General features: G+C 41.5%; 1 protein-coding gene across 1 annotated transcript in view; it reads right to left on the minus strand.

Moving 5' to 3' along the window:
* The window catches only part of LOC126293721 (probable cytochrome P450 304a1), an 86,520-nt gene extending 65,547 nt beyond the window's left edge, over positions 1-20,973 (minus strand). Inside the window, exons 1-2 of the mRNA XM_049987032.1 lie at positions 20,850-20,973; positions 3,268-3,516 (exon numbers count right to left, since the gene is read on the minus strand). Coding sequence (XP_049842989.1) covers positions 3,268-3,516; positions 20,850-20,946 — 346 coding nt within the window. The 5' untranslated portion in view covers positions 20,947-20,973. The remainder of the gene's footprint in view (positions 1-3,267; positions 3,517-20,849) is intronic.
* Positions 20,974-25,252: the final 4,279 nt, after the last annotated feature.

The following is a 25,252-nucleotide window of genomic DNA, read 5'->3' on the forward strand; positions in this document are numbered from 1 at the left end:
GACCGTAAGCGCGCACGTTTTGTAGCAAGCGACAGTGTGGAACTGAGTCGAACGCCTTTCGAAAGTCGAGAAATATGGCATCAACCTGGGAGCCGATATCTAGAGCTTGTTGTATATCATGCACAAAGAGGGCCAGCTGTGTCTCGCATGACCGCTGTTTCCTAAAACCGTTCTGGTTTCTGGAGATGAGCTTCTCAGAGTCTAGAAAGGTTGTTATGGCTGTACACAAAACATGTTCCATGATTCTACAACAAATCGATGTCACTGAAGTTAGCCGATTTTCTTCCCTTTTTTATAGATTGTTTTGACCTGGGCCTTCTTCCAGTCCCGTGGAACTTTCCGCCGTTTCAATGATGGATAAGAGTGGTGCTATATTTGTAGCACAGTCAACATCAAGTCGTATGGGGATACCGTCTGGGCCAGATGCCTTTCTGGCGTCTAAGGATCTTAACTGTTTTACAATCCCAGGTACACTAAACACTATGTCAGCCATCCTTTCGTTTGTTCGATAATTGAAAGGGGGAATGATGCTGCAGTCATTTGTCGTAAACGAGTTTTGGAAAGCTAGGTATACCAAACAGAGAAAATGTCTCCCATAATATAACACTGCTCCCACCAGCCTGCATCTATAGCACGCTGTACGTTTCGAGCCGCAGTTCACCTCGATGACGGCGTTTGTAGAGACGACCATCGACCTAGTGCAGCAAAAATGTGATTCCCTCGAAGACCCGACACGTTTCCATTGATCGACGGTCGAATCCCGATGGTCCCGTGCTATTGCAGTAGTAATTGATGATGTCGTTGGGTCAACATGTGAAGACATTGGGGTGGTCTGCTGTGGAGCTCCATGTTCGACACTGTACAATGAACGGTGTGCTCCAAAACAATTGTCTGTGCACTAGCATTGTGCTCTTTTCGCAGATATGCCATAGATCACAATCTATCCTACTTTACAGAGCAAACAAGATTCCGAATCCCACGTTCTGTGAAGAGTCGTGGACTTCCAGACATTTAGCGCCTAATGGTAGTTTCACTGTCCTTCTACTTCTTTCTATAGATGCTCACGACAGTAGCACGTAAACATTCGGCCAACTTCGCCGTTCACTGCCTCTGCGGAATAATAATCTATCCTTTATCAGTGTCGCTTATCTCAGAGGATTTCCCCATCTGCAGCCCATATCTTCGCTAGGGTGATCCCCCATCCATGTCCACTCCGCTTACATACTTTTGCTACAATGTCACACGTCGGCAGCTCCACCAGGCGGCATCCAACGTCGCATTGGCAGTAGTCCCAATGTTTTGGCTTATCAGTGCATTTGTAGCAATGTACTCGTACATGACATGAAACTAAGGCCACTGCTCAAGGTCAAACGAAGAGCAGGTCACTACATAACAACTGCTGCAGTACCACTGTGTCAATTTGTAAAGACTGGCAGCAGTGGTAACCATCACAAAAACTTCTGCACTGCACCGAGGAGTTCCCAACAGTACTAGAGCATCAAATAACAAAGAGAGACTATAGCTATGTCTTAGGCCTTGGGACTTATTTGGAAGAGCCAGTGTGGCCTTAGCCAAAAATGTTTAGAGAGCCATATTTATTAATTGTTTTGGTGTAAGCTGCCGCCAGAACACCATTCGGCAAAGATGAAGCAAGAAGATCGATAGTAGGCGCTGGATGGAGCGCACCTATCAGGAGAGAGGCCAAAGACAGACTTGCAGGCATCACGCTGCCAACACCCACTCGACAGCAAACATTTAGATCGCCACCACTGACTAGAGGGCATCACGACTAGCTCAGTCCCCCAGTCACTAGCTCACTGTCAGTCTCCCTGTCACTCGCACTGACTCATTCTAGCTGACGTCTTTCATTCATTTGCAGAGCGGTCTTAGGCTACAACAGTATGTATCGTCAGATTATAGCAAGATTACCGATATTGTCTGTAGCAGGATCTGTAACAGGACTATTATGGAATAGCTGGTACCACAGCACATGGACTGTATTGAAGATAAGTAGCTTCCTACTCATCTTCTTCTTCTTCTTCTTCTTCTTCTTCTTCTTGCGTTATGGCCTCTGTAGGACCAAGGGTAGCCGTGCATTCTCCTCTTCTTCTCCCAGGACCTCTTCATTCTTTCTCCTCTCCCACTCTTCTTCCGAGATCTTCCGTTTCTCCTGTCGGCTCCACTGGTGACACTCTAATCTTTTCTTGTATTCCTCTCTGTCATTGATCTCTGGCATATTGGTCGGTGTATATTTGTTCCTCCAATTTTCCTTTCCCTCGACCTTGATCCCCAATTCCAACCAGTCCTTGTGAAGTTCAACAATTCACATGGTTCCTGTCTTTCCCCATGTCCTCCCTGTTGTTTCCCACACTCTCTTCATCATTCTGTCCATACTAATCCTATGCCCAGCAAACCTTGCCCTTTTGAGTCAGATTTCCCCGGATATTGTTCTCATGTTCCGGTACAATTTTTCTGTAGATCTTCGCATCCACCTCTCTTGGGACCTAGTATTTTTCTCAGTATTTTTCTCTCTTTTTTTCTCTAGTTGTTCTGTCCCATTTCTCCCTAGTGTCATCGTCTCAGCAGCATATAATACTGCATCCCTTACCGTTGCCTTGTAGTCGCTTATCTTTGCCTCTATGGATATATTCTTTTTATTGTATATCTCTCTTGTGATGCAGACATCATTTTCTTTATCCTCTCCGTTATTCCCTCCTTCCTGTTATAAATTCTCCCAGGTACTTAAATTTATCCACCATTTGCACAGTGCCTTCCAGTGTTTCCCAGTCTGCAGTGGTATTTAATGTCTTTGTCTTGTTATAGGCGATCCTCAATCCCATCTTTCTGGCTACCTTACTTAAGTTGTCGAGTTGTGTCTTAGCGTCTTTTTCCGTCTCACTATTGCCACGTCATCTGCAAAGGCTAGGCAGTCCACTTGGTCCTTTTTGTCCCCCCATGGGTCTTTGGTATTCCCATTTGCTCGTTTATTGCTCTCCACTGCCTGATCACTTCATCTAGTGTTATACTGAACAACAATGGTGACAATCCATCTTCCTGTTCATGTAAATAAAAAACTCCATTAATCCGCATGTGCAATTACATTGTAGAAAGAGGATACTGGCCACCAAACAAACTCCACTCCTATGATTGCTACGGTACAATACTCTACAGTGGCCACGAGGACACTCCATAAATCATAAAGGGTTGGAAGTTCTTTAGAAGTGTTCGCAGGTGATGCAGTTGTCTATAAGAAAGTACAGTACGTACCGAGGTCCTTGTGGTAGTTCCTCACGTCGCCCACTACATTGATCACCCGGCCCTGCATGTGCGGGTTGCTGAGCACCTCCTTGACGCTGTGGCGGTCGCAGGCGGCGACCATCGGGTAGCTGCCGAAGTAGAAGCCGATCACCTTGGACTTGTAGCGATGCGTCATGGCGTCCAGCACGCGGTAAGGGAACTTGTAGTTCTCCAGGAGCAGCAGGGGGTAGCTGCCCCATATCGGAAGGGCAGGCGGACCTACAACATAGTAGCACAGCCACTGTAATTTTGTTGTTGTTGCATTTATCGGTTCTCAACAAAAGGCTATTCCATACAAGTCTCTTCATTTCTGCCTTACTACTTCAATCAACATCCGAATAAAATGTGCACAGTTCTCAAGTTGCATCAGTTCGAACGGAATTCTCGCGTTTTCGATGGCCATCTCAAATCTTCTGAAACCTTATGGGACTTAACTGCTAAGGTCATCAGTCCCTAAGCTTACACGCTACTTAACCTAAATTATCCTAAGGACAAACACACACACACATGCCCGAGGGAGGACTCGAACCTCCGCCGGGACCAGCAGCACAGTCCATGACTGCAGCGTCTTATACCGCTGAGCTAATCCCACGTGGCGACGGCCATCTCAACCACCGTTGTCAGGAGTAAAACCACTGCTAGCTGAGACTGTTTTTCTTCTTCATTGTTATTTTGATACCTTTACAAAAAAAAGAAAGGCCGGCAGCGGACTATCTACACCGCTCTTCGGCCATAGAGAATACATACAGTAAACAGAAAGGCAGTAAAACAAACATGGGGTGGTCCTCAGGTCCCGCCTCAGTTACACGACTCGCAGACATTTGAACCACATTCACACTATTTCACGATTTACGCTAGATGCAGACAGCTGGGGTATACTACTTCCGTCCTGGGGGGTATGGGGTGGCGGCAGGAAGGGCATCCGACCACCCCTTAAAATTAACCATGCCACCTCCGTACTTAACCCTACCGACCCTGCGCACAATACAGGATAAAGACAGTAGCAAAAGAAAGAAAGATTCTTCTGTCAGATACTCTCTTTGTGCAGAAACGAGGCTGTCTTTTGAAAGGAGAATAATAACCCTTAAATTCCTTTCTTTTTCGTTATTTCATTTTATGGTGCCTTTGTGTAACATCTAAAGCGTTCTTTTTCTGTAAGTACTTCAAATGAAAACGTCGTTTTGTAGTCCTACGTATTTGTTAACTTTTTAACAGGAGTTTGATTACGATTGATTTTTTGCCAACGACAGTAAAAGTGCACTTTCACAAAATTCTAGTAAACAGTTTACATACTAGTCGAAATCGGACATTTACAAGCAACAATTACATGACAATAGAATTTCAGTAATGAATCAGTACAATGGCCAACATTTATTGTCCAGTCTGTTCATAAATGGGAATTTTACAAACCAACATTATGCGTTTAAAGGGTTTTACCTAAAGACCCAAAATTTCACCACCGCTGCTATGACAACTGATAAAGGGGTTTCTTAACCGGTTATTTATTATACCTCCATGTTTAAAAATCCAGCACATTTTTTACAATTATTCTTGTGTTTTCTGTGTAGGTTGTGTGAGTTTTGCCGGACTATAGTGTTACCTACCTGTGAAAGCATTCGTCTCATAGTTTCTGTGCGCGCGCGCGCGCGCGTGTGTGTGTGTGTGTGTGTGTGTGTGTGTGTGTGTGTGTAAGATAGTTTTGTTTAGAATATCGTTTCGGTATCAAGCTACTCATAGATTTGTATCAAAAAATTTCGAAACCTTTCTGAACCAAAAGAGGTATCAATGTATACCTTGTTAGTCACTCCTACTGTAAATTATTAGGTTATATAGAGCTAGTCATGAGATTTATCTAACAATGGCACAACCACAGAGTAAATATCTCTGGAGTGAACATCACATGCGCTGAACCGATTTTATGTTGTCAACATACACTGCCGACCTGGTCACGTGTTCTCGGGACGTCGTGTGTTTGCCGATATAGCGCCCTCTTTATTTCGAATTTCCCTACATCCCTAGTACAGGCCGATTCTTTTCGTACGTGTCGTGGGTTATTTATTTATAGTGGGCAGACATTTTAACAGTATCCATTTGATAGCGGGAATAAACCAGCTATGTAAGTTTTAAGGGCAAGTGATACTGCATTCTGCTTCTTTGCGATAGGTGTCACAGTTCAGATGCACTCGATTTTTGGTAGTTTTCTGTATGATAAGGCACTTTATAGTATTACAGAGCCTGACGTACATTTTTGCAGTGATAGTCTTGCAAAACGACTCGACAGTACGCTAGTACTTTTGCAAGTGTCCGAAAAAACACCGAATTTGCCACACATTAGCGATTATATCCCTGCTGAACTAGCACATTCCCCATTCTGATAATATAGCTTCACTAAAAGCGCCTTTTTAGGTAACGTCAACATGCTGCGACTGCTGGCGCATTTGATTCTCTCTCTCATTACAGCTCCTTTTATACACGATTGTCATGCGCAGTCACTGACGTTTTGCTGTCCAGAGCCATCTGTCGTACATTTTGTGAACTTTGTTTTTTTTTTTGTTTTGTTTTAATAAAACCCATGTCCTTCCAAGCATGTGTGTCAATTTTTACATCTCTATCTGCATTATTCTGTGGTTTATTAAGTTTTCAAATTCATACTGACTTTTCGATCACCCGGTAAATGTACGCACGTATGTAGAAAAAAACTGAAGATCGGTGTATATATTTTTGCATATAATGTTCTGTAACTATGCCGTGTTTTGTGTACAGTGGTTGTTGCGTCTTCTGCCATCGTCCAGCGCTGTGACATGCGCGGGTGTTTGAAAGTACAGCTCCGCGCCGCGAAACTTTTCCGCTGGACGCGAGAGACGCTATACACAAGCGACATTAGTTCTGTGATTTACTCTTTGATTGTTGATTGCTGTTCCACGTTCTACTCCTTGGCGAAAGCGTGAATCCAAGTCTTTTAGATACGCAATAATTTACCGCACTGAAATTTTCTCACGCCTTCGCACGAGTAATCGATTGCAGTGCATTATTGTCTGTTCCGACCGCAGGGTTTCGTTAATAAATTATTACATCAAGCTGAGACAAGCTTACTTCCCTTATTCAGCCTACAAGCACGCGCAGATGTTAAACTGTCGATCGCGGTAATAAAACAGGTACCGACAGTGATGTATTTGTTTACTTGTGTAATAAAGCTCGTTTCACCCAAGTTCTTCTAAGCATACGACATTCCGAGATTTTTGTGACAGTGGAGAAGCTAACATGCTTCCATCGCACTTCACAGCATTTCAGAAACTTGAGGAGAGTAAAATCGTCAGCTTTTTCGAAGGTATGGTCGATTACGTCTTTTTTTGTATGATTCATTTTTTGACATTTGAAATAGGAGTAATTTCCTAGAATGATTGGACATCGAATTCGGGGACCAAACGATACATATCGTACGAGCGATCGTAAATCGATTATGCAACTCTGGTGGCGGGCGTTGTAATCAATTATTTGTCATCGTCGTTTTTATCTGTTTTGCTCAAAATTACACACCTCCACGAATTATTTGTGAGTTTCTAGGGAATCCCAGAAGATTTATGTCGTTAGTGAGCGGTATGTGAGGACTCGAACCTCCGCCGGGACCAGCCGCACAGTCTATGACTGCAGCGCCTTAGACCGCTCGGAGGATGTCTGGTGTTCTTGACGTTTGTTCGGCGGATTCTCTCACATGCAAAAATCTAATTCCATATTTATCCAGCGAAGAAAATTGTTCGACCTTTTTTTTCGCAGATATGCAGTAGCACGAGACGAGGAAAGAAGAGACTATGTAGAATACGGTGGTGCGAAGTGTGTAAAACTTCGTAGGAATATTTTCGATGCTGAAATACCGTTTACAATTTCATTGCGGTAGTGCTGAAAATGAACGAGTTTCAGGAAGAATACATGGTTCGACTCTTCCAAATTATCCATCCAGACCACCGTAATGGACTTTCGCATGATGATAACACCGATGCCGAGTAAGCTAAGTCATCTCCTTTCCAATTACAAGTATTTTTGTAACGCTCTTCTTTTGACTTCGCTGTAGCGCCAACCGTAAACATACTCAGAACGCCCGACACCAGAGTCGCAATATCGATTTACGATCGAAAGTTCGATATGTATCGTTTGGACTCCGTGACTTCGATAGGCAATCATTCTTGGACCAACCGAAATAGGCATTACTGTTTCTGTTGCTTTCTCGAAACTAAATTAAGCAAGCTTTCACATTAGAAAGTAAGGATTACTGGCAGAAAGGTCTTCTAATAAGCCTTTTCTGAAACCTACATTTTATGTAAAAATTTGTCGAAACATTTTCCGACCAGAGAGTCGAAGTTAACATTTCTATCATCTGTGTAATAAAAGAAGATGCACCCTTCAAATTTTTTAGAAAATCTGTGGAAGTTAGTGTGTGCGCACTTGTCTTATTGCTCTCAGCCCCCTTTATGTAAGCGTTGTGAGCTGTAGTTCTATTGATTTCAGAATATACTAGCTTATTTTGAGAAAGTTAAATCCTGTTCTACGATACATCCTCCAGTCCACATGTTTAATTTCATTATTCATTGTTACCATGTGTTTTATCTTTCAGCGTTTCTAAGCAGGGAAGACGCAACATTTCGATGTGGTACCGATCCGCCATTGGCGTGATTTCATCACTCATTGTGTATGTGTGGAACCTGTAGTCATTCAGAAAAGAAGTTGCGCTATTTTTGTCAATCAAGCTGCATAGAGCGACTAAGAAATTCTAAAATTCAGTCGATCCATATGACCTGTTGCACTGTCCCCCCACCCCCCCTCCCCCCACATCAACCTGGGATAACAATGTTGGTTCTGTATTTCGACATAACTGCCAGCAAGGAGTGTGACTGAACGAAATTTAAAATGTTTATTTGACACCACAAACGCTCATCAAGCCACAGTCACAAAAACAATGAAATTTTGAAAATGTTACATAACTAGTTTCGACGCATTGACTCGTCATTTTCAAATATAATCACAGACCTAGCAAACTGCATAGTAATTGCAAGCACACTTCTTCCAAATATTACGAAAAAAACATTAAAACCAGTATATTTTTCGTAATATTTTAAAGAAGTGTAGTTGCAAATATTAATGCAGTTTTCTGGGTTTGTGATTACAATTGAAAATGATAGTCATGTAGTCACAAACCTCGAAAATTGCATTAGTAATTGCAACCATACTTCTTTCAAATATTACGAAAAACACCCAAAAACCATAGCTTTCAAAGTTTGTGATTACATTTGAAAACGACGACTCAGTGCGTCGAAACTAGTTATGTAACCTTTTAAAAATTTCATTGTTTTAGTGACTGTGCCTGGGCGACTGGAGTGTCAACCTTTTTAAATGTTGGTTGTGGTAACGAAATCCTAAAATATTTAAACTGGCGGAGATTGAAGCGAACTGAAATACTACTTTAAAAATGATTTTAAAAAATAAAAATAAAAAATAACTTTCACTCACTACTTTACACCCTTAGTATTTAAACCGCCAAAAATTTTGAAAAAATTTTTTCTTTATTTCTGACCGAGAAATCAAATACCAATCTTCGTAGTTCTGGCTTCAAAATTGCCTTAATAACGATATAATTTCGGAAAACCCTTCATCTCCTTTTTCAGTCCCTTAGGAGTGGAGTTTCGAGGAATTCCTTCTTAGACGATGCCTACAGTATAAGATCAACACCCTCTCCACATGTTGAGTTTCTATCCTTCGAGTCAGTCAGCCACCCACGACATTGCCTTTTGTGTACAGAGATTGTCCTTGCACAGGCCTATTAAAATTTTGTATATAAGCAGATTGAAGCGAAGAACTTTTACCAAGGCCGGGATTCGATCTCGTGCCTCCTGGCCACTACATCACCTGGTATAGTGGCTTTGCGCAACTGCACGAACTACCCTAGCGCGTGTCCCTCCTTAATACAAATTCATATTCCAATTTGTGCAAAACCACTGTGGTGTAGTAGTCAGCACATCTGTCTAATGAGAAAGAGAGACGGGTTGGAATCTTGGCTTTGGTACAAATTTTCATTCGTCGATTCAGTTTGCATACACATCGTACATATTTGAGACTTGAAAAGGTTTCTGAATCCATATAGTTTCATGTTATTAAAATTCTTTTGTGGTAAATGACTACTTGAATAAATGAATCTGCATGAAGAATCCTGTCAAACCGTCAATACTCGAAATCACACGTTCAGTACTTACTGCCAATGTCGAGAATATTCCGAGGGCCATCAGCCGTCGATGCAGTTTTTCAGTTGGCTTCAATCTCCGCCAGTTTAAATATTTTAGGATTTCGTTACCAGAACCAACATTTAAAAAGTTTATTCGACATTCCAGACGTCCAGGCACAGTGACTAGAACAATTACATTTTTGAAAGGTTACCTAACTAGTTTCGACGCACTCAGTCGTCGTTTTGAAATGTAATCACAAACCTAAAGAGAACGATGGTTTTAGCGTATTTTTCGTAATATTTGAAACAAGTATGGTTACATTTACTAATGCAGTCTTCTAGGTTTGTGATTACATTTGAAAATAACGAGTCAGTGCGTCGAAACTAGTTAAGTAACATTTTAAAAATTTCATTGTTTTAGTGCTAGCAGCTTAATACACTATTGGCCATTACAATTGCTACACCACGAACGAAGATGACGTGCTACAGACGTGAAATTTAACCGACAGGAAGAAGATGCTGTGATATGCAGATGATCAGCTTTTCAGAGCATTCACACAAGGTTGGGGCCGGTGGCGAGACCTACAACGTGCTGACATGAGGGAAGTTTACAACCGGTTTCTCATCCACAAACAGCAGTTGATCGGCGTTGCCTGGTGAAACGTTGTGATGCCTCGTGTACGGAGGAGAAATGCGTACCATCACCTTTCCGACTTTGGTAAAGGTCGGATTGTAGCCTATCGCGATTGCGGATTATCGTATCGCGACATTGCTGCTCGCGTTAGTCGAGATCTAATGACTGTTAGCAGAATATGGAAGTGATGGGTTCAGGATCTCAACGGCCTCGCATCACTAGCAATCGAGTTGATAGGCATCTTATCCCCATGGCTGTAACGGATCGTGCAGCCACGTCTCGATCCCTGGGTCAACAGATGCGGACGTTTGCAAGACAACAACCATCTGCACGAACAGTTCGATGACGTTTGCGGCAGCGTGGACTATCAGCTCGGAGACCGTGGCTGCGGTTACCCTTGACGCTGCATCATAGACAGGTGCGCCTGCGATGGTGTACTCGACGACGAACCTGGGTGCACGAATGGCAAAACGTCATTTTTTCGGATGAATGCAGGTTCTGTTTACAGCATCATGATGGTCGCATCCGTGTTTGGCGACATCGCGGTGAACGCAAATTGGAAGCGTGTATTCGTCATCGCCATACTGGCGTATCACCCGGGGTGATGGTATGGGGTGCCATCGGTTACACGTCTCGGTAACCTCTTGTTCGCATTGACGGCACTTTGGACAGTGGTCGTTACATTTTAGATGTGTTACGACCCGTGTCTCTACCCTTCATTCGATCCCTGCGAAACCCTACATTTCAGCAGGATAATGCACGCATGTTGCAGGTCCTGTACGGGCCTTTCTGGATACAGAAAATGTTCGACTGCTGCTCTGGCCAGCACGTTCTCCAAATCTCTCACCAACTGAAAACCTCTGGTCAATGGTGGCCAAGCAACTGGCTCGTCACAATACGCCAGTCACTACCCTTGATGAACTGTGGTATCGTGTTGAAACTGCATTGGCAGCTGTACCTGTACATGCCATCCAAGCTCTGTTTGACTCCGAGCCAAGGCGTATCAAGGCCGTTATTTCGGCCAGAGGTGGTTGTTCTCGGTACCGATTTCTCAGGATGTATGCACCCAAATTGCGTGAAAATGTAATCACATGACAGTTCTCTTATAATATATTTGTCCAATGAATACCCGTTTATCATCTGCATTTCTTCTTGATGCAGCAATTTTAATGGCCAGTAGTGTATATGCCTGATAAGCACATGATTATTATAGTAGATTCACCAAAGAGCTGCTTATAATAAGTAATCTTTATTCACGACAGGATGTTCTGGCTTTATCGTCATTTTCAGGTACGTCTAGGTCGGAGGTTCGAGTCCTCTCTCGGACAAGGGGGTGTGTGTTGTCCTTAGCGTAAGTTAGTTTAAGTAGTTTGTAAGCCTAGGGTTGGATGACCTCAGCAATTTGGTCCCATAGGAACTTACCACAAATTTCCAAGTACGTCTAGATTGATGTGACGTGCATATTATGTCGTTAGGAGACAGTCTTGTAACTGTCACTGTTTTATTAAGATGGTAAATGATGTAAATATATTGAAAATATAACCTTAATTCCGATGTGACAGTAGTTTGACATTTCCACACTTACGACGTTCTGTGTTTATTTTCAACATACTGACAGCATTTACCATCTTATTAAAACAGTGACAGTTATAAGACAGTCCACTAACGACAGTAATATGGATGTCACATCAGTCTAGACGAACTTGAAAATGGCGATAAAGCCGAAACAGTCTGTCGTGAATAAAGATTGCTTATTATAAGCAGCCATATGGTGCATCTACTGCAATAATTTCTGGAACTGCAAATACACACCCTCAGACGGTCAATAAATTGACGGACAGACAATATTAGTGACGTGTGAGGGTCCCTTGCAGCATTGGAAACACATAAAAATTTATTCCGCTAAACTGAAGTTAAAATTCCGCTAACTGCTTATTATTATTATTTACTCTCCTGAAAACGAAATTTCAATGCACTGATAACTTACAAAGAAATTTTTTGTCCTTGTCATGGCATTTTATTATTATTGTTGCTATTATTGTTACTATTATTACTACTAATACTACTACTAAAAAGAAGTTTACTAAGTCCACATTCCACTCACCACATTACTGTAGTTCAAGCCACAGTGTTTCATTTCCCTCCTCACCCTGCATTTGGTTGACTGCTGAAGTACTGGCACTGGACTGAGTGAAGGTGTCCCTGGGGCATATGCTCTCATAGTGCCGATTTCTTGTAGAACATTCTCTGGCAGTCGTATTCGTGACAGCACTTAACCAACACGATTAAGACCAGCTCCTATTGTAAGTATGGCTTTAGCCATAAAAGTATTTATTCTGTTCCGGAGAGACGTTTTTATCAAATTTAGTTGGCTCAAAGTCCTTTCCACCTCTGGACCGTGCCAATAGCCAGATCAGAGAGTTCTTGGGAAGAATTTAAGCCGCTGGCATCTCTGTATGACCTAATTTCATTTCAGAACACCGCAGTACCGTTGATTTGTTTCCATTGGACAGTAGTGAGTTTGCACCACTGAACATCAATTTTTGTTACTGTACTGTCTGATAAGCCCATTTCCTTAGCCAGCGATGCTATAGGTTCTTTTATCACTTTCAAGCATTATCTTAGAACAATTAAGTATACTTTTTGCAACACTTTTACATTTTTGGGCAAACGGCGTTGCAGCTCAGAAGCAAAGGAAACAATTTTTCACATCTTTTCCTCATGGAATTCTCAACATAATATCGAATTTTGTTGGAAGTATTCATATCCTGCAGTAAGACTTCGACTTCGTGACCTAAGTATGGTCTTGGCGACTTATATTTGCGAACGTCTACTGTTTAAAGTTCGCCCCTATACCCTGGCGCAACAATTCTCCTTACGAGCCCACGGATTAGTAAAACAACATCGTTTAGGAGGCGTGATTGGTCTGCAGAATTTGACTGAAATTCGTTATTTACCAGCTGACATTCTTCCAAATAAGGTTTCAGAAATGTAAGATAAATTTTGTTTACGTCATCACTGTACATATTATGGAGGACTTGGGCAGTATAACACTTCTCGTGAAGCACTGATATCTCAAAGTTGGTTTTTAGTTCAAGCCACTGCGACAAATCATGAGAAACAGCCTCTGTAACAGACATCCAACGTGTATTGCACTTCTGAACTATTCTCAATGGATTAGCTCCGTAATGTATTGCACTGAATAACTTTGTATGAGCAAATTGACGAGATGAATACTCGGAAAACCAAGAACACGTTTCTGACAAAAAAAATTCCAATTTCCGAGGCAAATTTTCAGCTGGGGCAGAAGATACCGCCAGCGGGCGCAAGGATTTAAGACGGGGAACTTCTCTTTCCAAATTCTGATACACACACTATTATTGATGCCTACCATAACTGCTTCATTGTCATTAAATGAATGTTCAAGCCCTACTAATTTAAGCAAAGATTTCAAACCACCTGTTACTGGCACTGCGTTGCCTTCCTCTAACTCTAACATTCCCAAGGATGTGGAAGCAATGCGACCTTGGGCCTCAGAAAAGTATATCACACACGCAGCTAACAAATTACTGTAGATTCATCCAAAATTACACTGAAATATCCGTCTCCTATGTCCATTTTCAGACTGGCCTTGAAATGTGGGTATATAATGTTTTTAATCATACCACTACACATGCTTCTATGCAAAAACATCTGAGAGACATGGCCAGCACCTATAAAACACCTTTTGAAGGGCTGCAGAGGTGAGACACAGATCTTACTGTGGAATGGTTAGCCACAAATAACGGTAACGCAGCTTCTGCAACAGAAACCTCATTGGACTGCCTAACTACATGTGTATCTAGTTTCAACTGCCCCAGTGCAGGAAAGGGTGCCGCAGCTTTTACACGCTTTTTGAATGATTCAGTAAATCCAAAGGCGCTAATTGAAATTGCACTGGCAAAATTGAAACCGCACACTAGAAGGATCGACGGGGATCTGAACAAGCCAGTCTTTCAATTGTCTGTTGTTAAGCCACTGTTTCTAAACTTTTGGGTGTGTTTTTTGTCCTTCTTCTTCCACATTTTGATGAGACAACTAATAAAAAAGTAGAGAAAATCACTGATTACAACGCGATTAATTGCACAATAAACATTAACAATTCAACACTATGCACTGTACCGACTTCGGACCACAGTAACTGCAATGCTAAAAGCAATGAACTAAGACTGGGAAAGATTGCTTTGTTGTGTTGAGGCAGGAGAAACACTATATCAAAATCTGATTTTTAAGAGTTAGCTGGAGCCATATTGTCGCCACTTTAGGATTTTTCACACTAAACATAATTTCAAATTGTACAATGGAATATGTATAAAATGTTCCAGTTGAAACTCATGTCTTCAGATTTCTGCAAACTACCAAGAAAAACCAAAACTTGGTGACATCCTAATCCAAACCTAGGATAATTTAAACAGGATCATGTATCCATATCTAAAAAATGTTAAAATAGTCACAAATGGGGAATTCGACTCTGATAATTATCTATCTAAGATTAAAATAAAATGTCTCCCATCTAAAACAAAAAATGCGACCAAGAAAGTGATCAAATACAACACCACTACAGCTAATATTACAGAAGAAAACGTAGAAAAATTTAAATAAGAAATTGAGACAAGTGAAGAAGGTGATTGGCGTGAACTCCAGATGCAAATAACTCAAGCAGCAGAGAAAACCTTAGGATTGGCCAAAAATATGGTGGAATGAGGAGTGTGAAGAAGCAGTAATACAAAGACTCAAAAATGAAGGAAATGGAGATGTTCAAAAAAAGAGGAAGACCGTGAACGATTCACACAACAAAGAAATTAAAAATCAAAAATAAACTGGAAAAGCAAAAGAAAATTAGAAATTTCTCATGTTATTGAAATAAAAGAAAATTTCACCGAAAATAATGCTAGAAATGTTTACCAAGCTCTTAAACACATATTTAAAGGATATCAGGCACCAATTACTTGTTTCAAAGATGAAAATGGGAAAATGGGATTAAACAACAAAGAAAATTGTGAAATTTTAGCAAATTTTTTTGAAGAGCTGTTAAGCTTTCCAGTTCCAAGAGATCAATTATAATTTCCAGTGATACCTGAAAACCCAGAGGAGATTTCCCACCAACAGAACCAGAAATTCACGAGGCTATCAAAACACTCAAAAACAATAAAGTAAGTGGTGAAGACTCCATTACTGCAGAATTATTGAAGTGGTCAGAACCAAAAATCATAAATAATCTACAACTGCTTCTTGAGAACATTTGGAAAATCGAAAAGATTCCAGTTGAATGGAAAACAGCAACAATTCACTCGCTACATAAAAAGGGAGACAAACAAAATGTCAATAGTTACAGAGGAGTGTCACTTCTGCCAGTGTCATACAAAATATTATAAAAAATTCTCCTGAACAGGGTGGTACATACTTTAGACAAACATTGGGAGAATGTCAGCGTGGTTTTCGAAAGGAAAGATACTGTGCAGAACAAATTTTTAACTTAAAGTCAATAATTCGCCATAGAATATTAACGAGCAAAACAATAATAGTGTCATTTATTGATTCCAAAAAAGCACTTGATTGTATAGGCAGAGAAACAAGAGATAAGATGATTAGAGAATTTGGTGGTAAACCAAAATTGCAAATATAATTTGTGACACACTAACAGGTACAATATATAAAGCCAAATTTATGGCAGAAGAATTTCAGCCATTTGAAATAAAAAGTGGTGTTAGACAAGGTGACAGTTTATCTCCTTTACTGTTTAATTGTGTTCTAGCAAAAATTGTAAGGATCTGGAATTTGGAGCTAAAAATTCACAAAATTGAACCAATAACTTTGGGAAGGAAAACAAATGGAATTAAGGTAAACTGCTTGGCTTTTGCGGATGATTTTGCAGTACTTTCAGAAAACCTGACACTGGCAGTTATTCAGATAAACCTTCTGGAAAACACAGCAAACAGAATTGGTCACAAAATTTCAGCTGAAAAAACAAAATTCATGACATATATTTAAAAAATGCGCCAAAATTCATAGAAACACAAATAGGTCACATAGAGAGAGTAAATAAATTTATTAAAGATCTTGGAGAGACTATACAACAGAATGGACAAGAAAAAATCTGCAGTACTTGTAAGAATTAACAAAATGGAAAGAGCATATGGTTTGACCAAAAATATTTACAACAGAAAATGTATACATAGAAAAACAAAATTTAACTACACCACATTGGTACAACCAGAATGTTTATATGGATCTGCATGCCTAACGATGAACTGTAAGATGGACAGACTAGAGGTACTGGAAAGAGGGATTATTAGAAAAATAATGGGTGCAATAAATACTGAATATGGTTGGAAAATAAGAAGTAATGAGGAGATCTACAAAAATATAGAGAAAAAATCTGAAATAATGGCCAAACGAAGATTAACCTTTTGCGGACACCTCTGCCGAATGGATGGAAATAGACTAACGAAACAAATACTCCTACATTTCTGGAAGAAGAAATCAACAATAGCAGGGATTACAAAAGTAAGGAAAGATCTAGAAAGAAACAGCTTCAAAGAATCAGAATTAGCAGACAGAAACCGTTTAAAAATAAAATACGGAATTTGGAATGCTTTCATACCAAGAGAAATATAAATCAGGAACAACGTGGACAGAAGAAAGGAAGAGACTTCATGGGGAGAGAATGAGGGAATACTGCAAAAATAGGAAACAACAACAAAGGAAGAAGAGGAACTGAAGTTGTTAACATGATCCTAGTTGGTTGATATGATTGAAAAAAAAAGAAGGCTGGAAAATATTGTTGCAGACATAAATCCACAAATTCGTCGAGCGCTAAATGCAAAATTTCACCCTCTGACAGAGTGTAAAATCCGTAAAATTTAGCGGAAACTCGGTAATTTACAAGAATGATTGCCTATCGAACTCGCAGGGTCCAAACCACACATATCGAACGTGTGATTGCAAATCGCTCATGCACGTCATATTGCGGACATTATGATCAATTATTTGTGATCGTCATTTTCATCTGTTTTCCTTCGTTCCTTTAGTTGCTCTAAATTAGATTCCTCCACACTTGGGAAACCCAGACGATTTCAGTCGATAGCGAGTGTGCTGTCTGGTGTTCGTGACGTTTCTTTCAATAAATTAGAATTCTATGGTCTCACGGGCAGTGCTGCAAAATGGTTGAAGTCATTCCTCACTAACAGGAAACAAAATGCAAACGACTAGTCATCAGCCATCATCAGAATGGGAAGAAATTACATGTGGTGTGCCACAAGGATCCATCTTAGGGCCATAGCTTTTTCTTGTGTACATTAATGATCTCTCATCAGTTACACTGCCAGAAGCAGAGTTCGTTTTGTTTGCAGATGACACAAGTATTGCAATAAATAGTATGTTGAATGTAGTTCTGCAAAGATCTGCTAATGATATTTTCACGGTTATTAATATATGGTTTAAAGCCAACTCACTGACATTAAACCTTGAAAAGTCTCACTATATGCGATTCAGAACCTGTATGAGGTTTCCACCAGCATATGCATAAAGTATGAAGAAGAGCAGATAGAAGAGGTCGACAGTCTTAAATTCCTGGGATTACAACTTGATAATAAATTCAGTTGGGTGGAGCACACCACAGAACTCCAGAAATACCTTAACAAATCTGTAGTTGCAATTAGAGTGTTAGCTGACATAGGCGACATAAAAATGAAAAAGCTTGCATACTTTGCCTGCTTTCATTCCATAATGTCATATGGCATAATATTTTGGGGTAACAAGTCAAACAAAAGTTTTCAGAGTCCAAAAGCGTTTAATACATATTATTTGAGGGGTAAATTCACGGAGGTCCTGTAAAAACCTCTTCAAAGAACTGGGTATACCAACTACTGCCTCTCAGTATATTTACTCCTTAATGAAATTTGTCCTAAATAATATATCTCTTTTTCCAACAAACAGCTCAGTTCATACATACAATACCAGGAATAAAAATGATCTGCACAAGGACTTAAAAGCACTTACTTTAGTTCAAAAGGGGTCCACTACTCAGGAACACTCATCTTCAATAATTTGACAGCAAACATAAAAAATTTAGTTGCAAATAAAGATCAGTTTAAAAGAAGCCTGAAAGACTTACTAGTGGCCAACTCCTTTTACTCCACTGACGAATGTTTTGATAGAAACAAATGATGTATATATTCATACTATTAGTATTGTTATTTCAGCTTAAAAATAAACAACACGTCCACGAGGATCTCCTCAGCACGGATCTATGGAACGAAAAACTAATCTAATCTAATCTAATTTTCTTCTGTCTTGCTGGATTCGAGACTACGCGTTGCATGCAGCAGCATCGGAAACTGAATTATCTGCTAATACCATGTGTGACGAACTCGGGTTTTCCAGAGAAGACTGTTATGTGGTAGTGACAGTGTATCAATTGGTGGAGTGAGTAGAATTGTGGAAGTAGGGGAATCTCATAGAAGGAAGAAGAACCAGAGAGGACGACCTTCAAAGAGTGAAATAGATCATATTTGGGTATTCAGTGGAATAGAGAGAGAGTCCAGGAAGTGTTTCGTTGTGAGAGTATTGTCCCGAGACAAGGTCACATTAGTGGATCTGAAAAGCACTTCATGCTGCCTAGTACTAAAGTCGTTACAGACGGAAATCAGTCCTACAAGACTCTGAAAGTTGAAGGATTCGACCACGAATTCGTGAACCACTCTGTAGAGTTCGTGTCTTCGGATGACCCCAAAGTGAACACGCAGAATGTCGAGCGGCTAAAGAAATTTGTAAAGTCTTCCATTAAAATAGAAAGGCGTCCAGGACAAAGGGACGAACTGTATTTGTTTCAGATTCTCTATTTACACAACTTGCGTTTGCGTGATATTGGCAGAGTTTACCCAGCCTATGGCAAAAAGGGAACTGTCCCTGTAGCGCACACGTCACATGGCCTTTCGCATGAGGACAACACCGACAACAAGTAAGGTAAGGTAACGTCAGCGACAGCCCCGGACGGTGCACAAGTCCCACCCATTCACCCCCCTCCACACCAATCCATATCCTAAGCTCCGCCCATGGTGTGCCGCATGTTCCAACGTCAAAGTTGTTCGTATCACAGATATGCCAGTCATAACAAGGGAGAAAATCAGTAGTTAGCACGAAATACAGTTTTTCTGGTACCATTGTGAAAAGAATCAGAAATATGTTCATAGAATATGCGAGTTGAAAAATCATCAGTAAGAAAGAAAAATGAAAATGGTACCCACACTGTCTTTTTTATTTCATGAGCTTTCATCTGCACTATATCAAAACATCTGATATTTGTTAAATGCAGTGAGCGCAAATTTCCGTCACCTCGCGTAGTCATGTCCATTATAATTATCCGGGCTGTTATGCCGTGGTCGGTTGATGAATTCTGTGTCAATTCCCAACGTTTCGTCTCCGACTGCGGGAGACATCTTCAAGGGGGTCAGTAGCGAGCCAGTGGGTGCGTTGGACCTTCCATCGAGCTACGGACCCCCTTGAAGATGTCTCCCGCAGTCGGAGACGAAACGTTGGGAATTGACACAGAATTCATCAACCGACCACGGCATAACAGTCCGGATAATTATAATGGACATGATTTTTCCGGCCGTGAATGTCTACATTTCAGTACCCGGGTAGTGTAAGAAATTCTGTTGGGAAATATTAATTGGTAGTATCGCCAAGGATGCTGTCCATTATCTCGATTGTCTAATGTCAATGTTGTGCATAAACAAGGCAAAGTCGATGTCTTGGTTTGTTTCTGATTACCTCATTAATACTTAAGAATATAAGATTTGGATAATGTAGAAATTCGTAATGCAAGCAGTCAGATACTTATACAGTGACATTCTTCATTAATATTACGGTATATTGATAATTTTTAACGAAGACAGGACTACAAAAGTTGAAGATTTCTTCATTAATATTTGCCTGTGTAATGGGTGTATTTTTACTTGTGAACTCTTATGCCTGCTTGCTTATAGCAGACACAAAATTACTTTGAGTTCTTCTTCAGTGTTTGAGAGCTTTAGAGCTGACTATTGTTAAACATATGTACATAATTTCGCCAGTGTCACTCCAACACATCTTATCGCACTTTAATGTCTGTTAGATATCAGTTCTGACAGCAGTTGGCCGCAACAGTCAAAATTAGGTACCTTGTGTACGATAACTTTATTGAGAGTGCATACCTATGTTTCATTTTGACAGTATTACACAAACTGCTAGGAAGTACTAACAGCACAACACTGCTAGTATGAACAACCGCGGTAAAACAAAAAACGACGATCGAAAACACGACAGCAATGAGGACTACCAAAGATCATATTGATGCGCGTTTGGTTGATGTGGCGAGGGGGTAGGCGTGGAGGGGGTAAATGGGCGGGGCTTGTGCAAATGTCCGGGGCTGTCGCTAACGTTTCCTGGAGGTAAGTCGTCTCCTTTGCAATTACAATTATTTTTTTTTAACGCTCTGCTTTTGTCGTTGCTGTAGTGACCACCGTAAACGTACTCATAACGCCCGCGAAGAGAGAGTCGCATGATCGATTTACAATCGCACGTTCGATATGTGCCGATTGCACACCGCGACTTCGATAGGCAAATTACCGGAAGTTCTGCTAACTTGGCAACCCTGGTCGCTCGACCACGGCCGCCGTAGCTCACCTGGAGGGAAGTTGTGCGGCCTCGAGTAGGCCGCCTTGACCAGGTACAACAGAAGCGCCACGGCAACGCCGGCCAGCAGAAGCTCCGCACACACCATGACGGCGACTTCGGGACTGCACAGCTCCCGGCACATTTTAAACAGGCCGCAGCGTCCCCCCCAGCGCCTGGCGCGCCACGTGATTACGAACGACAGCGCAGATGATGCGCAAATCAAAACAGCTCTCCGCGACACCACTGCGAAATTGAGACGTCGCGTGACGTCCCACTGACTCCTGGCCTCTGGGCCAGCGCGACACCGTCATAGCCATAACACTAACATTCCTGTCACCAAAATACTTTGTGTTGACAACAAACTGCTTGCGACCCACCGTCGTCGCAACTGCCCTGATGCTTCGACGTTCGCCTCTTCGGCGCCGGGCGCGGTGGTCTCGCGGTTAAGGCGCTCAGTCCGGAACCTTGTGACTGCTACGGTCGCAGGTTCGAATCCTGCCTCGGACATGGATGTGTATGATGTCCTTAGGTTGGTTACGTTTAAGTAGTTCTAAGTTCTAGGGGACTGATGACCTCAGATGTTTAGTCCCATAGTGCTCAGAGCCATTTGAACCCCCTTCGGCAGCGGAGCTGAACTCACAAGTTTGTGTATACAGAGTGAAAAGTATTTAAACCGACAAACTCCGGGAGGTTACAGGGGACATCAAAACAAATATTTGTCCCTAATGTCATTTTTTCCTACGAGGAGTATCTAAACCGGCAGAGGAAGATTTCTCTGGCGGCAAATTAATTAAACCAACAAGCGCTTTTCCATTAACGCAACCCAATTTAAATTACAGTGGATTTTCAGAAATGCCTCTATTGACACGTAAACAAAGGTTACACCAAATAGTTCAAATGGCTCTGAGAACTATGGGACACAACAGCTAAGGTCATCAGTCCCCTAGAACTTAGAACTACGTAAACCTAACTAACCTAAGGACATCACTCACGTCCATGCCCAAGGCAGGATTCGAACCTGCGACCGTAGCGGTCTCGCGGTTCCAGATTGAAGCGCCGAGAGCCGCTCAGTCACATCGGCCGTCAGATAATGTTCTGTCTGACATGGGCAAAAACCCCAGGAGTATCCTGAATTGTTTTCTGCTGCTGCTACTATCCGGGCAACCAGATCCTCTTCTGATGCAACAGGAGTTGCGTAAACAAGGTTGCGCATCCCTCTCCACACAAAAAAAAAGTCCAGAGGGGACATATCTGGTGATCGAGCAGGCCATAGTACAGGACCACCTCTGCCAATCCGAATTTCTGGGAACCGTCGGTCCAAGAATCGACGCACACGACGACTGAAATGTTCCGGCGCCCCGTCATGTTGGAACCACATGTGTTGTCTCGTAGGGAGCGGGACGTCTTCCAGCAATTCTCGCAATGCTCTGGCGAGAAAATTGTAATAGTGCCTGCCACTTAATGGCCTAGGTAGCAGATACGGCCCAATTAAACAGTCCCCAACCACACCGACCCACACATTAACGAAGAGCCGAACTTTGTGAGCGGTAGTAACTGTGGCATGTGAGTTATCCTCACTCAAAACATGCGAATTGTGCATGCCGAAGATTCCATCACGCCCGAACGTTGCTGCATCGGTAAACAACACAGAGAATGAAAATGTAGGATGCATTTCACACTGTTCCAGGTACTACTGCGAAAACTGTGTTCTGGGTGGATAATCAAATGGTTCCACGTTGTGGACACGCTGTAAGTTAAATGGATGTAACAATTCCTCTCGGAGGGCTGTTCTTACATTCGTCTGCTTCGTCCCCATGTCAAGTGCAATTGCACGAGCGTTGATTGAAGGATCCCACTCCACAGCTTCCTCAAATCGCAGCGTTCTTACCGTGCAACGGCGTCCCTGACCAGGTAATCTGCTAAACTAACCCGATCTCACGCAGACATTGGTACACAGCAGAAAAGGTCGTATGATGCGGGATACGGCGATTAGGATATTGTTGTTGATAAACCCGCTGTGCAGCTCGGCCGTTGTGGTGCGCTACGTAGTACGCACCAACCATATCAGTGTACTCACTCCAACTGTATCGCTCCATTAGTAAACAGAGACAGTGCACTACTACATTGGTGGATAGCAGTTGCCTACAACTGAAGAGCGTAATACGCCCTCTAACAACTGAAGAGCGTAATACGACCTCAATCGGTTTAAATAATCCTCATAGGAAAAAAATGACATTAGGGAAAAATATTTGTTTTGATGTCCCCTACAACTTCCCAGAGTTTGTCAGTTTAAATACTTTTCACCCTGTATATTGTCTCGGCTAGTTAAGTACCATTCCCTGCCGTGTGGATCGGGCATAAAAGATCTTTGAATTACGTTGTGAATCTAATTGTGTGAACTAGCAGTTGAAAATTGATCTCGTTTTCTATTTCCAGAGATATTTCATACACTTTCGACCACGACGTGTCCAAAGACAGTGATTTTGTTTATTACTCGGGAATTTTTCTAATGTTTGTTCCCCATATAAGTTGATTTGAGCAAGCGATGAAGGAAACAAAATAAAATCCGGAATAGGAATTAAAATCTATGGACAAGAAATAAAAACTTTGAGGTTCGCTGATGACATTGTAATTCTGTCAGAGACAGCAAAGGACATGGAAGTGCAGCTGAACGAAATGGACAGTGCTTTGAAAGGAGGATATAAAATGAGCATCAACAAAAGCAAAACGAGGATAATGGAATGTAGTCGAATTAAATCGAGTGATCCTGCGTGAATTAGATTAATAAATGAGACACTTAAAGTAGTAAAGGAATTTTGCTATTTGGGTAGCAAAACAACTGATGATGGTCGAAGTAGAGAGGATATAAAATGTAGACGCAATGGCAAGGAAGGCGTTTCTGAAGAAGAGAAATTTGTTAACATCGAGTATGGATTTAAGTGTCAGGGAGTCTTTTCTGAAAGTATTTGTATGGAGTGTAGCCATTTATGGAAGTGAAACGTAGGCGATAAATAGTTTGGACAAGAAGAGAATTGAAGCTTTCACAATGTGGTGCTACAGAAGAATGCTGAAGATTAGATGGGTAGATCACATAACTGATGAGGAGGTATTGAATAGAATTGGGGAGAAAAGAAATTTGTGGCACAACTTGACTAGAAGAAGGGATCGATTGGTAGGGCATGTTCTGAGGCATCAAGGGATCATCAATTTAGTATTGGAGGGCAGAGTGGAGGGTAAAAATCGTAGAGGGACACCAAGAGATGAATACATTAGACAGATTCAGAAGGATGTAGGTTGCAGTAGGTATTGGCAGATGAAGAACCTTGCACAGGATAGAGTAGCATGGAGAGCTGCATCAAACCAGTCTCTGGAATGAAGACCACAACAACAACTTTTGTAGCCAATGTACCTTCGTTAAATCCTACTATCTGTTCGTAACAGGTTGATCAGCTTTTCTCAATAATCCTTGAATGTTCACAGATATAATTGTCTATGTACTAGCTGATTTTTGGGATTTAGAAAACTCGGAGAAAGTCTCGTATTATTCTTTTTTATTGACAAATTCACTTCTTAAATTAATGAGAGATTGCACTAGGGAATTAATGAAGAAGGAGTTGATCCTAGTGTGTATTGTTTCGGCATAATAACAGTTAGTCCGTGCCACATTCCTTCGCGTTCCTATCACCAAAGACATGATTTCCCACGAAACTGTCCTTTACCATTAATATCTGATAAATCATAAATATGTCCCTGGCTTTATAATGTCTAAGCTTCTTAATTCTCACGACACGATTTTACTCATAAGAGTTCTTTCAATGTCTGTTCCGCACAAATTTAGAGTTTTCACGGCCACTATATATCTCAGGTTTATTAGCAGAATCGCCTTCTACATCGACATCTACATCTACATTTACATCCATACTCCGCAAGCCACCTGACGGTGTGTGGCGGAGGGTACCTTGAGTACCTCTATCGGTTCTGCCTTCTATTCCAGTCTCGTATTGTTCGTGGAAAGAAGGATTGTCGGTATGTTTCTGTGTGGGCTCTAATCTCTCTGATTTTATCCTCATGGTCTCTTCGCGAGATATGCGTAGGAGGGAGCAATATACTGCTTGACTCATCGGTGAAGGTATGTTCTCGAAACATTAACAAAAGCCCGTACCGAGCTACTGAGCGTCTCTCCTGCAGAGTCTTCCACTGGAGTTTATCTATCATCTCCGTAACGCTTTCGCGATTACTAAATGATCCTGTAACGAAGCGCGCTGCTCTCCGTTGGATCTTTTCTACCAACCCTATCTGGTACGGATCCCACACTGCTGAGCAGTATTCAAGCAGTAGGCGAACAAGCGTAGTGTAACCTACTTCCTTTGTTTTCGGATTGCATTTCCTTAAGATTCTTCCAATGAATCTCT

This window comes from Schistocerca gregaria, chromosome 10 (assembly GCF_023897955.1).
Source record: "Schistocerca gregaria isolate iqSchGreg1 chromosome 10, iqSchGreg1.2, whole genome shotgun sequence".
Lineage (NCBI taxonomy): Eukaryota > Metazoa > Arthropoda > Insecta > Orthoptera > Acrididae > Schistocerca > Schistocerca gregaria.